This window comes from Pseudophryne corroboree, chromosome 8 (assembly GCF_028390025.1).
Source record: "Pseudophryne corroboree isolate aPseCor3 chromosome 8, aPseCor3.hap2, whole genome shotgun sequence".
In the NCBI taxonomy this organism is placed as follows: Eukaryota; Metazoa; Chordata; class Amphibia; order Anura; family Myobatrachidae; genus Pseudophryne; species Pseudophryne corroboree.
Window position 1 is genome coordinate 427,138,924 of NC_086451.1, and position 14,586 is coordinate 427,153,509.

The 14,586-nt window shown below is 49.7% G+C and overlaps 1 protein-coding gene across 1 annotated transcript in view; it reads right to left on the reverse strand.

The window, feature by feature from the left end:
• WDR62 (WD repeat domain 62) overlaps window positions 1–14,586 on the reverse strand; it is a 313,350-nt gene that overhangs the window by 196,305 nt on the left and 102,459 nt on the right. The window contains exons 20-21 of the mRNA XM_063937983.1: window positions 4,478–4,596; window positions 3,580–3,632 (exon numbers count right to left, since the gene is read on the reverse strand). Coding sequence (XP_063794053.1) covers window positions 3,580–3,632; window positions 4,478–4,596 — 172 coding nt within the window. The remainder of the gene's footprint in view (window positions 1–3,579; window positions 3,633–4,477; window positions 4,597–14,586) is intronic.

Sequence of the window (14,586 nt, forward strand, 5' to 3'; positions counted from 1 at the left end):
TCTCAGTACCTTGGGTATGAGAGGCAGAGGAGGGAACACATACACTGACTGGTACACCCACGGTGTTACCAGAGCGTCTACAACTATTGCCTGAGGGTCTCTTGACCTGGCGCAATACCGGTCGAGTTTTTTAATCATGTGGACGACTTCTGGGTGAAGTCCCCACTCTCCCGGGTGGAGGTCGTGCTGAGGAAGTCTGCTTCCCAGTTGTCCACTCCCGGAATGAATACTGTTGACAGTGCTATCACATGATTTTCCGCCCAGCGAAGAATCCCTGCAGCTTCTGCCATTGCCCTCCTGCTTCTTGTGCCACCCTGTCTGTTTACGTGGGTGACTGCCATGATGTTGTCCGACTGGATCAACACCGGCTGACCTTGAAGCAGAGGTCTTGCTAAGCTTAGAGCATTGTAAATGGCCCTTAGCTTCAGGATATTTATGTGTAGTGATGTATCCAGGCTTGACCCTAAGCCCTGGATATTCCTTCCCTGTGTGACTGCTCCCCAGCCTCGCAGGCTGGCATCCGTGGTCACCAGGACCCAGTCCTGAATGCCGAATCTGCGGCCCTCTAGAAGATGAGCACTCTGCAACCACCACAGGATGGATACCCTTGTCCTTGGTGACAGGGTTATCCGCTGATGCATCTGAAAATGCGACCCGGACCATTTGTCCAGTAGGTTCCACTGGAAAGTTCTTGCGTGGAATCTAACGAATGGGATTGCTTCGGAGGAAGCCACCATTTTTACCCAGAACCCTTGTGCATTGATGCACTGAGACTTGGTTCGGTTTTAGGAGGTTCCTGATTAGCTCGGATAACTCCCTGGCTTTCTCTTCCGGGAGAAACACCTTTTTTCTGGACTGTGTCCAGGATCATCCCTAGGAAACAGAAGACAAGTCGTCGGAACCAGCTGCGATTTTGGAATATTGAGAATCCAATCGTGCTGCCGCAACACTACCTGAGATAGTGCTACACCGACCTCCAACTGTTCCCTGGATCTTACCCTTATCAGGGAATCGTCCAAGTAAGGGATAACTAAAATTCCCTTCCTTCGAAGGGATATCATTTCGGCCATTACCTTGGTAAAGACCCGGGGTGCCGTGGACCATCCCTACGGCAGCGTCTGAACTGATAGTGACAGTTCTGTACCATAACCTGAGGTACCCTTGGTGAGAAGGGTAAATTTTGACATGAAGGTAAGCATCCTTGATGTCCCGAGACATCATGTAGTCCCCTTCTTCCAGGTTCGCAATCACTGCTCTGAGTGACTCAATCTTGAATTTGAACCTCTGTATGTAAGTGTTCAAAGATTTTAGAATCGGTCTCACCGAGCCGTCTGGCTTCGGTACCACAATAGTGTGGAATAATACCCCATTCCCTGTTGCAGGAGGGGTACCTTGATTATCACCTGCTGGGAATACAGCTTGTGAATGGCTTCCAAAACTGCCTCCCTGTCAGAGGGAGACGTCGGTAAAGCCGACTTTTGGAAACGGCGAGGGGGAGACGTCTCGAATTCCAATATGTACCCCTGAGATATTACCTGAAGGATCCAGGGGTCTACTTGCGAGTGAGTCCACTGCGCACTGAAATTCATTGAGAACGGGCCCCCACCGTGCCTGAGCTTGTAAAGCCCTAGCGTCATACTGAAGGCTTGGCAGAGGCGGGAAAGGGTTTCTGTTCCTGGGAACTGGCTGATCTCTGCAGCCTTTTTCCTCTCCCTCTGTCACGAGCAGAAAAGAGGAACCTTTTGTCCGCTTGCCAACAAAGGACTGCGCCTGATAATACGGCGTCTTATTTTGAGAGGCGACCTGGGGTACAAACGTGGATTTCCCAGCTGTTGCCGTGGCCACCAGGTCTAAAAGACCGACCCCAAATGTCCCCTTTCAAAGGCAATACTTCCAAATGCCGTTTGGAATCCGCATCACCTGACCATTTTACTGGTAGAATTGGACAACGCACTTATACTTGATGCCAGTCGGCAATTATTCCGCTGTGCATCATGCATATATAGAAATGCATCTTTTAAATGCTCTATAGGCAATAATATACTATCCTAATATTTCCAGTCAGGGAATCCGACCATGCCCACCCAGCACTGCACCTCCAGGCTGAGGCGATAGCTGGTCGCAGTATAACACCAGTATGTGTGTAAATACCTTTTTGGATACCCTCCTGCTTTCTATCAGCAGGATCCTTAAGGGCGGCCATCTCATGAGAGGGTAGAGCCCTTGTTCTTACAAGCGTGTGAGCGCCTTATCCCCCCTAGGGGGTGTTTCCCAACGCACCCTAACCTCTGGCGGGAAAGGGTATGCAGCCAATACTTTTTAAGAAATTATCAATTGTTTTCGGGGGGAAACCCACGCATCATTTTTCTCCTCATACATGTCGACACAAACGTACCGACACACAGCACACACACAGGGAATGCTCTGATAGAGGACAGGACCCCACTAGCCCTTTGGGGAGACAGAGGGAGAGTATGCCAGCACACACCAGAGCGCTATATATATACAGTGATAACCTTATATAAGTGTTTTTCCCCTTATAGCTGCTGTATGTTTTAATACTGCGCCTAAATAGTGCCCCCCTCTCTTTTTTTAACCCTTTCTGTAGTGCAGGGAAGAGCCAGGGAGCTTCCCTCCAACTGAGCTGTGAGGGAAAATGGCGCCAGCGTGCGGAGGAGATAGGCTCCGCCCCCTTTTCGGCGGCCTTATCTCCCGGTTTTTTGTATATTCTGGCAGGGGTTAAATGCATCCATATAGCCCAGGAGCTATATGTGATGCATTTTTTGCCATGTAAGGTATTTTTTATTGCGTCTCAGGGCGCCCCCCCCAGCGCCCTGCACCCTCAGTGACCGGAGTGTGAAGTGTGCTGAGAGCAATGGCGCACAACTGCAGTGCTGTGCGCTACCTTATTTGAAGACAGGAACGTCTTCTGCCGCCGCTTTCTCCGGACCTCTTCGCTCTTCTGGCTCTGTAAGGGGGCCGGCGGCGCGGCTCCGGGACCCATCCAGGCTGAACCTGTGATCGTCCCTCTGGAGCTAATGTCCAGTAGCCAAGAAGCCCAATCCACTCTGCACGCAGGTGAGTTCGCTTCTTCTCCCCTTAGTCCCTCGATGCAGTGAGCCTGTTGCCAGCAGGTCTCACTGAAAATAACAAACCTAAACTAAAACTTCCACTAAGAAGCTCAGGAGAGCCCCTAGTGTGCACCCTTCTCGTCGGGCACAGAAATCTAACTGGGGCTTGGAGGAGGGTCATAGGGGGAGGAGCCAGTGCACACCAGTTAGTCCTAAAGCTTTCTTTAGATGTGCCCAGTCTCCTGCGGAGCCGCTATTCCCCATGGTCCTTACGGAGTTCCCAGCATCCAATAGGACGTCAGAGAAAAATATCTAATAAATTGATGGGTTATCAGAGGAGATGTGAAGGCTGTGGGAAAGTCTGGTTGGGTTGGGTGTGGCAGGGAATTAACTAAGTGTGCAGAGGCATTTACAATAGAAGAAGATATAAACCAACAACCCTCTGGTAGCTTTTAATGACCTTGGTTTCAATCTTAAGTTCACAATCGAAAGAACATTTTCGGCTTACCAGTTTCTTTACCCATAGCGGCATCTTCCCATTAGTCTGCAGGTAGGTGTGATCTGTAAGATAAGTCTACATTTAGCCTATGGTGAATAGACTCATACACCGGTATATAAAAGTCCATTCAAGCTTTCCTTCTGCATAGTGTACTAGACTTAAATGAGCATTTCCAATGTAGCCTATTGTATATTTAAAGGGCCTTAATGCTGCTGACTGCTGCCGGCAGTGTCGATGATGATGTGAAGTGTGGCAAGGCAAAGCCCACGTGTCACATTCAACTTGCAATGGTTTTGCAATCTGCTTCAAAATCACATATAATATGGTTTGAGAATTATCTTTGAAAAATAATAGTAGCGCGCACAAGGCCAGAACTTAGGAATGAGGAGAATCTGCTTATCCTATAAATATGTCCTCACACACCTAGGGGTAAATTTACTAAAGCTTCTAAAACAGAGAATTGGTGATGCTTGCCCATAGCAACCAATCAGATGCTATCACTTTCTAAAAGGCAATGGAGAAATGATAGACAGCATCTGATTGGTTGCAATGGGCAACATCATCAATTCTCGGTTTCAAAAGCTTTAGAAAATTAACGCCCTAGCCTCAACGCAACATGTGACGCAAGTGAGCCACGACGAGCATCTTTTTCGCTTGAATGTGCATCTTACTCACAAGGACATGCTTCACGGGACTCAACCGATTAATTTGATATGCGTCATGTGTGTATGTGTGCGACTGAGTCTGAATCTGTATATGAAGAACAGCAGCACTTGGCATGAAGAAAAGTTGCGGCATTGTACCACTTCACATACAGATACAAACTCAGTCACACACAGATATACCAGTGTCACATATCAAATTGATCAGTGCAGTCTCGTGAAGTTATAAAGCATATACAGTATACCTGTCTCAGAGCAGTCTTTGGAAGGGGTGAATGATGGCTCATCAACATCACTACTTTTCTCAAAGAACAGGTCATCATGGGAGCTCTCATCCAGAATGTCAACCATGAACGTTTCTCTCCTAAAAAAAGGTTTTGAAGAACAATATAGAAAGCACTTCAACACTTGGCAGCATAGTGATTTGGTATAGGCCACAGGTTCCAACATATTGGCCTTTCTTTTTCATTCATCCATGAAAGACACTGGAACACTGGGGTATAGGCAGTGGTGTGAGAGCCCTGGCATTTTAAGAACTAAGAATGTCTGAACATGACTCCTTCCACTCTATACCCAGGCTGCTTCTTTAGCTCATTGCCCATTGGAGCTGGGCGCTCATGGGCAGGCAGCATTAGACTACTATAGTTTTTTTTTTATAGCTTTCCATTTCTATCTGGACTCTGTGGAGGCATCCTCTGCTACAGGGGTCTGTCTGCAAGGAGGGAGGTCTCTGGAAGACCTTACTACAGCTGCCGCAGGCCAGTGGCTGAGATCCGCAAGCTCCACTAGCCATTGAGGAGCAGTGACCAATGTAATGGTAAAAGATGACTTTAACGGGAGGCAGCATATCTAAATGACACAGCCAGCTCCTATTTGCAAAATATTGGGGGGCTGGGCTAGCAGTGGCTATTACACTGCAACCCCTGCTGTGTTTATGGGTGGACTCTCCCGTTTCAAGTTAGACCAATGGAGGGGGCTATTCATGTATTCCACTCAGACAGCTCACAGAAGAACACAACAGGATTATGCTCGTTCTAAACGCAACTAAAAAATTCCTCACGCATGGTCCTTACCAGTGGTTAATTCTCCTATTACTGATTTATCCAAAAAGACTAATATCCCGATGCCAGGAGCTTAGGGATAGCATTAACTGGAAGTTTAGAGCCACCTTAAGGGACGATTCTCCAAACCATCCTAGTTTCAGCTTGAGTTAAAGCAGCTGAGCAGTGTACACATCACCATGGAAAGTATCTGCTTTGGTAAACCATGTTCACAGTTAATTCCCTTGGAAGATCATATCAGTAAATCTTCAAACTACCTATGTGATGAAATGCAGGACGTATTTCCACTCACATTTTGATCTCCGCTATTGTGGCCAGAAAAACATTTTGCAGAGATTCTGGACAGGCGAATTCAGATTTCAAGATTTTGGGGGTGATGTCTTCCTCCTCTCCTCTACTCAGTCTCTGTGGTTCGGTTAGTAAATAACTGAGCTAGTAAGGCAGCTGGGGTATACAGTAAAAGAGAGAAGAGCCATGTCCAGGCATTCTTGGTTCTTAACCACTTAACTGGCATGGGTCGCACGTGATGCGACTAAAGCCAAAAGTCCACTCCCTGGCTTGGTTGCATCACATGCGACCTGATGCCCCCGGCATCCGCTGCCACCTCTGTGTTCCCGGATCTGGCAGTGTCTCCGACGGTTAACATCACTGCAAAAATCGCGGCCCAGAATGCCATGCGACACACATTCTGGAGTGCATACTCCAGAGAAGCACAGAGCGGTGAGGGGAACATTGTTCCTCACCCAGTACGTTTTAGCCAATTGCTGCATGTGCATAGATCAGTTGCAGCAGGGCATGGTGAAATGGGGGAGGGGGGCGCATATACCCATGGGGGTGGAATAAACCTCAGGGAAGAAAATATAACCAGTCATGGTGGGCGACAGGGGATGAAAATAAGAATTAAAATTATTCGGTTTGGGGGAAGGGGGGTGTTTAACTAATAACAAAACACCCTGGTCAAAGAGTATTGGGGTGGGTGGGGGGTGTTTAGAAAAACGAGTTTTATGGTAAGAACTTACCTTTGTTAAAACTCTGTCTGCGAGGTACACTGGGCTCCACAAGGATAGACATTGGGGTGTAGAGTAGGATCTTGATCCGAAGCACCCACAGGCTCAAAAGCTTTGACCTTCTTCCCAAGATGCATAGCGCCGCCTCCTATATCACCCCGCCTCCGTGCACAGGAGCTCAGTTTTGTTAACCAGCCCAATGCAGTAGCAAGTAAAAGAGATGACAACTGCCAGTTGCCACAAACACCACACTCTCCCGACAGGAGAAGTGTCAGCGGCTAATGCCATACCAACCCAAAGAAGCTAAGTGCGTCAGGGTGGGCGCTTTGTGGAGCCCAGTGTACCTTGCAGAAAGAGTTTTAACAAAGGTAAGTTCTTACCATGAAACTAGTTTTCTGCTGCGGGGTACACTGGGCTCCACAAGGATAGACATTGGGGATGTCCTAAAGCAGTTCCTTATGGGAGGGGACGCACTGTAGCGGGCACAAGAACCCAGCGTCCAAAGGAAGCATCCTGGGAAGCGGCGGTATCGAAGGCATAGAACCTAATGAACGTGTTCACTGAGGACCACGTAGCCGCCATGCACAATTGTTCAAGGTCGCACCACGGCGGGCCGCCCAAGAAGAACCAACAGACCGAGTAGAATGGGCCGTAATGTGAGCAGGAGCTGATAGACCAGCCCTCACATAAGCATGTGCAATCACCATTCTAATCCATCTGGCCAAAGTCTGCTTGTGAGCAGGCCAGCTCCGTTTGTGAAAGCCAAACAGAATAAAGAGAGAATCAGATTTCCTAACAGAAGCAGTTCTCTTCACATAGATACGGAGAGCCCGTACCACATCCAAAGACCGCTCTTTGGGAGACAGATCAGGAGAAACAAGTGCCAGAACCACAATCTCCTGGGTAAGGTGGAACGAAGAAAGCACCTTAGGCAAATAAACGGGACGAGTCCTAAGAACCGCCCGGTCACGGTGAAATATCAGATATGGGGAACTACAAGACAAGGCACCCAAATCTGACACTCTTCTAGCTGAAGCAATAGCCAGCAGAAACACCACCTTAAGGGAAAGCCACTTAAGATCAGCTGAACCAAGTTTCAAACGGAGACTCTTGTAACGCCTCCAAAACCACCTACAAGTCCCAAGGAGCCACAGGCGGGACATAGGGAGGTTGGATATGCAACACACCCTGAGTAAAGGTATGCACATCAGATAAGGTCGCAATTTTTCTCGGAAACCACACCGACAAGGCAGATATTTGAACCTTGAGGGAGGCCAGATGCAGGCCTAAGTACAGGCCCTGCTGAAGAAAAGCAAACAACTTAGCTATACTAAACTTGGAAGCGTCATAATCGTTCGATGCGCACCAAACAAAGTAAGAATGCCAGACCCTATAGTAAATTCGAGCCGAAGCCGATTCCCGGGCCCGCAACATAGTTTGAATGACCGCCTCAGAAAACCCTTTAGCCCTTAAGACGGAAGCTTCAAGAGCCACGCCGTCAAAGACAGCCGGGCTAGGTCCTGGTAGACACAGGGGCCCTGAACGAGGAGGTCTGGGCGTTGTGGAAGTAGAATTGGACGCTCTGACGATAGGCCTTGCAGGTCTGAGAACCAGTGCCGTCTGGGCCACGCTGGAGCTATGAGAAGCAGAATTCCTGTTTCTTGCTTGAACTTCCGAATTACCCTGGGCAGGAGTGACACCGGAGGGAACACGTACGGCAGCCGAAACCTCCACGGTACCGCCAGCGCATCCACGAATGCTGCTTGAGGATCCCTTGTCCTTGCTCCGAAGACAGGAATCTTGTGATTGTGTCGAGACGCCATCAGATCTACCTCTGGAAGGCTCCACCTTTCTACTAGGAGTTGAAACACTTCTGGATGGAGGCCCCACTCGCCGGCATGCACGTCCTGACGACTGAGAAAGTCCGCTTCCCAATTCAGGACTCCCGGAATGAATGTTGCCGATATGGCCGGTAGATGGCGTTCTGCCCACTGTAGAATCCGTGAGACTTCCTTCATTGCTAGGCGGCTTCGAATGCCGCCTTGATGATTTATGTAAGCCACTGTGGTGGCGTTGTCCGACTGTACTTGAACAGGACGGTTCTGAATTAAATGCTGGGCTAGGTTCAAGGCATTGAAGACCGCCCGCAACTACACAATATTGATCGAGAGGAGGGACTCCTCCTTGGTCCACCGCCCCTGAAGGGAGTGTTGCTCTTAGACTGGCATCTGTCGTCAACAGGACCCAGTCGGATATCCAGAAAGGACGGCCCCTGCACAGTTGTTGGTCCCGGAGCCACCAGAGCAGCGACAGACGGACCTCCGAAGTCAATGAGATCATTTGAGACCTGATCCGGTGAGGTAGGCCGTCCCACTTGGCTAGAATCAGCCTCTGCAGAGGGCGAGAGTGAAATTGAGCGTACTCCACCATGTTGAATGCTGACACCATGAGGCCCAGCACCTGCATCGCCGAATGTATCGACACTTGCAGACGAGATAGGAAGCAAAGAATCCTGTCCTGAAGTTTCAGGACTTTCTCCTGAGACAGGGACAACCGCTGGTTGTGAGTGTCCAATAGTGCTCCCAGATGCACCATGCTCTCAGCAGGGATCAGGGATGACTTCTTCCAGTTGATGAGCCACCCGTGGGCATGTAGAAACCGGACCGTCACATCTAGATGACGCAGGAGAAGTTCTGGGGAATATACCAGGATTAACAAGTCGTCCAAATACGGCAGTATCCTGACCCCTTGACGGCGGAGTACCATCGTCATCACCGCCATGACTTTTGTAAAGACTCGCGGAGCCGTTGTTAAACCAAAAGGTAACGCCTGAAACTGGTAATGGCAGTTGCCAATCGCAAATCTGAGGTATTGCTGATGAGACACTGCTATAGGAATATGCAGGTAAGCATCCTGTATATCCAGGGAGACCATGAAGTCCCCAGGTTCCAAGGCCAAAACTATAGAGCGAAGGGTTTCCATTCGGAACCTGGAAACCTTTACAAATCTGTTCAATGTTTTGAGGTTGAGAATGGGCCGGGAGGACCCATTCGGTTTCGGGACTAGAAACAGCGGAGAATAGTACCCCCGGCCCCTCTGTGCAAGAAGCACCTGTACTACGACTCCTGTATCCAGGAGGGTCTGTACCACCGAATGTAGAGTGTTTGCCTTTGTCTTGTCCAACGGGACATCTGTCTGGCAAAATCGATGAGGGGGTTGGTTTTTGAAGGCTATGGCGTAACCTCGCGTGACGACTTCCCGTACCCAGACATCTGAAGTGGTCTTCAACCATTCCTGGGTATACCCTAGAAGCCGGCCCCCACCCTGGGATCCCCCAGAGGGAGGCCCGCCCCGTCATGCGGCAGGCATATCTGTCTTGGAAGCTGGCTTACGGGCCGCCCAGGCTCTTTTGGGCTTAGGCTTACCAGGTTTGGAAGTGCGGGCCTGCTTTTTGTATGCCTGACCTTTTGCTTTACCTGAAGGACGAAAGGGGCGAAAGGAAGTACCTTTAGCCTTCGACACAGAAGGAGCAGTACTTGGCAGACAGGCAGTTTTGGCAGTAGCCAAGTCAGCCACAATCTTATTTAAACCCTCCCCAAACAGAATATCTCCCTTAAAAGGGAGTACCTCCAGGGTTTTTCTAGAGTCCAGATCCACAGACCAGGATCTCAGCCACAATATCAGGCGAGCCAGGACGGACGTAGTAGAGGCCTTGGCTGCCAGGATACCGGCATCAGAAGCCGCCTCTTTAATATAACGAGAAGCTGTGACAATATAAGACAAGCATTGTCTAGCACGGTCAGAGGAGATTTCAGCATCTAACTCCAAGGCCCATGCTTCAATGGTCTCTGCAGCCCAAGTAGCTGCAATAGTGGGCCTTTGTGCAGCACCCGTGAGGGTGTAAATCGCTTTCAGACAAACCCTCCACACGTTTATCCGTAGGCTCTTTTAGAGACGTGACGGTGGTGACCGGAAGAGCTGAGGAAACCACCATCCTAGCCACATGCGAGTCCACTGGAGGAGGCGTTTCCCAGTTCTTAGACAGCTCCGGCGCGAGGGGATAGCGAGCCAGCATCTTCTTTTGAGGGACACACTTTGTAACCGGGTTTTCCCAGGGTTCCTGACGTATATCAATTAGGTGGTCAGAGTGAGGTAAAACTTGTTCTGACGCTTGAACCTATCTGGTTTCTTAGGAGGAACGGATGGCTCGGGATCATCCGTAATCTGTAAAATTAACTTAATAGCCTCCAAAAGATCAGGAACATCCACATGTGAACCACCCTCCCCATCAGCCGTATCCGAGTCAGAACCTGTGGGGTCAATGTAAGTGCCGTCTTCATCCGACGAGGTGTCAGTGACAGCAGTGGATTGTGAGGAGACAAGCGCTTGCTTAGAGGACCCCTTGGACGTAGGCGAGCGACAGTCAGACTTTTTAGTAGTCGGGGACTGGTTCAACTTCTTTATTTGAGCAGATAAATCGTCCACCCACGGCAGGTTAGCTGCAGGGACCACAAACGGTTGCACCGGCATTGGGGGTCCCATAGGGGGTGTTAGTTTATGAACTAGCGTATGCAGAAGCGTGGAATAAGCGGCCCACGGCGGGTCATTATTTGCCCCCGTTGCCACCGTCCCACTGGGGGGCAAGAAGCCCCCAGAACCAGAGCCCAAAGCTGCTATATTCTCCTCATAGGTATCTGCGGCTTCAGCAACACCGGCAGTGTGTTCAGCCCAAGAACAGTTACCCTCAGAAGCAGACATGATATAACTTGCAGTATCAGGTAACACAGTACAATTTGTCAGCAGCACAATACCTCTAGCCCAAACCCCTGCGCAGTATAGTCCGCACCAGCAGAGATAAAGGAGAGATATGGTGACTAAATCAAAGAGAAAAATACGTAATACAGTATATCTTTGTGAAAATCCTATATTAGATAAAACCTGACGCACCAAGCCCCCTCAGGTTATAGAATATAGGGATAGCAGGTTGAGTGAAAGACACGAAATGGACACCACTCAGCTATCAAATGCACACACAAATAGTCACAGTCTGTACAATGCAGAGGTTATTACTAACAATAATACTGCACTGGACTAGCTTACACAGCTATATAACAATAGATATAACAGTACACAGTAAGAACTGGATGTATATCACAGGGTAATTGTACTAGGAAACCCTGACTAAGTGCACTCATTCTTAACCAACACTGACTAAAAAAGGCAGGTAGAATACTTAAGTGTCTTGTAAAGTCACAGCACTGACAACCAGGCGGCTTTACATAGGAGGATTTGCCCAAGCATTCCCAGGAACAGTGAGCTGAGGGATAATGGCGCCGCAGACACTGCCAGGGAGTGAGGAAAAGACAGATATGCAGCTCCAGGGCGGGAACATTTGCAGAAAATGGCGCCCTGGTGCTGGGGGAGGGGCTCCAGGTCTAAGCCTTATCCCCTCTGCTGGCAAAACCCCCGGGTACTGCGGGCTACTTGTAAAAATAGATTTTGGTACTTACCGATAAATCCTTTTCTCCTAGTCCGTAGAGGATGCTGGGGACTCCAAAAGGACCGGCACCACAATAGGTTGGTTAATGTGAAACAAAGACACCACCTTCGGCAAAAATTGTTGACGAGTCCGCAATTCTGCCCTATCTGAATGAAAAATCAAGTACGGGCTCTTATGAGATAAGGCCGCCAACTCAGACACCCGCCTGGCAGACACCAGCGCCAACAGCATGACTACCTTCCAAGTGAGAAACTTCAACTCAACCTTACGCAAAGGTTCAAACCAGGAAGACATGAGAAACTGTAAGACCACCTCAAGATCCCATGGAGCCACAGGAGGCACAAACGGAGGATTGATATGCATTACTCCTATCACAAAAGTCTGAACCTCTGGGAGGACAGCTAATTCCTTTTGAATGAAAATAGACAAAGCCGAAATCTGCACTTTGATGGAGCCAAATTTCAGGCCTGCATCTACACTTGCCTGCAAAAAGTGGAGAAAACGACCCAAGTGAAAATCTTCCGCAGGAGCCGTTTTAGTCTCACATCAGGAAACATACTTTCTCCAAATACGGTGATAATGTTTCCCCGTAACCTCCTTCCTAGCCTTAATGAGAGTGGGAATGACCTCCCCGCGAATACCCTTACGAGCTAAGATCTGGCGCTCAACTTCCATGCCGTCAAACGCAGCCGCGGTAAGTCTGGAAACACGCATGGACCCTGCAAAAACAGGACCTCTCTTAGAGGAAGCGGCCAAGGATCTTCCACCAGTAACTCCTGAAGATCCGGGTACCAGGCCCTTCTTGGCCAATCTGGAACGACGAGAATCGCCTGAACCCTTGCTCGTCGAATGATCCCCAGTACCTTTGGAATGAGAGGAAATGGAGGGAAAACATACACTGACTGGAACACCCACGGAGACACCAGGGCGTCAACTGCACTGGCTTGGGGGTCCCTTGACCTGGAACAATACCTCGGGAGCTTCTTGTTGAGACGAGACGCCATCATGTCGATTAACGGTATTCCCCAACGCTTTGTCACCTCTGCAAATACCTCTTAGTGAAGAGCCCACTCTCCCGGATAGAGATCGTGTCTGCTGAGGAAATCTGCTTCCCAGTTGTCCACTCCCGGTAGAAAGACTGCTGACAGGGCGCTCACGTGTTGTTCCACCCAGCGAAGGATTCTTCTGGCCTCCGCCATTGCCGCTCTGCTTCTTGTTCCGCCGTGACGGTTTATATGTGCCACCGCTGTGATGTTGTCTGACTGTACCAGGACAGGTCGACCCTGAAGAAGGCTTCTTGCTTGTAGCAGGCCGTTGTAAATGGCTCTTAACTCGAGAACATTTATGTGGAGACACGCTTCCTGGAGCGACCATCTCCCCTGGAAGTTTCTTCCTTGGGTGACTGCACTCCAGCCCCGGAGACTTGCATCTGTTGTCAAAAGTAACCAGTCCAGGATACCGAACTGGCGACCTTCTAGGAGGTGAGAACTTTGCAGCCACCACAGGAGAGAAATTCTGGCTCTGGGAGATAGACTTATCTTCCGGTGCATGTGCAGGTGAGACCCGGACCATTTGCTCAGCAAATCCCACTGAAACACCCGGGCATAAAACCTGCCAAACGGAATGGCTTTGTACGCCGCAACCATTTTCCCCAGATCCAGAGTACAGTGATGGATGGACACACTCTTCGGCCGCAGAAGTTCCCTGACCATAGACTGCAGTTCTAGAGCTTTTTCTTCTGGAAGAAATCCTCTTCATAACTTCGTGTCCAGAATCATGCCCAGAAAAGACAGCCGAGTGGCCGGAATCAACTGAGATTTCGGCAAATTTAGCACCCAACCGTGCTGCCGGAGCACCAACAGTACCAAATTCACACTCCTCAGCAAGCGTTCCTTGGACCTCGCCTTTATCAGGAGATCGTCCAAGTACGGGATAATTGTAACCCCTTGCCTGCGAAGGAGAACCATCATTTCTGCCATGACCTTGGTGAAAATCCTCGGGGCCGTGGAAAGCCCAAACGGGAACGTCTGAAATTGGTAATGAGAATCCTGTACCACAAACCTTAGGAAAGCTTGATGCGGAGGATAAATCGGGACGTGTAAGTAGGCATCCTTTATGTCCACTGACGCCATAAAATCCCCCCTTCTAGGCTGGCAATCACCGCTCGAAGAGATTCCATCTTGAACTTGAAAACTTTCAAGTATGGATTGAGGGACTTTAGGTTCAGAAATCGGACTGACCGAACCGTCCGGTTTCAGCACCACAAAAAGGCTCGAGTAGAACCCCTCCCCCCGTTGAGACGGGGGAACGGGAACAATGACCCTCTGAAAACACAACTTTTGTATTGCTGCCAGCACGACCTCCCTGTCCGGAAGAGACACTGGCAGGGTCGACATGAAAAACCGGTGAGGGGGCGTCTCCTGAAACTCCAGCCTGTAGCCCTGAGATACAATCTCTAGAACCCACGGATCCAAGTCCGATTGGACCCAGACTCGACTGAAGAACTGCAGACGGCCCCCCACCGGTACGGACTCCCCCAGGGAAGCCCCAGCGTCATGCGGTGGACTTGGTAGCGGCAGGGGCGGACTTCTGGTCCTGGGCGCCTGACACTGCAGGCGACTTCTTTCCCCTTCCTCTACCTTTTGAAGCGAGAAAGGACGAACCTTTTCCTCACCTGTATTTATTTGGACGAAAGGGCTGCATCTGCTGATGTGGTGGCTTTTTGTGTTGTGTGGGAACATAGGGAAGAAGAGACGACTTGCCCGCCGTCGCGGTAGAAACCAGGT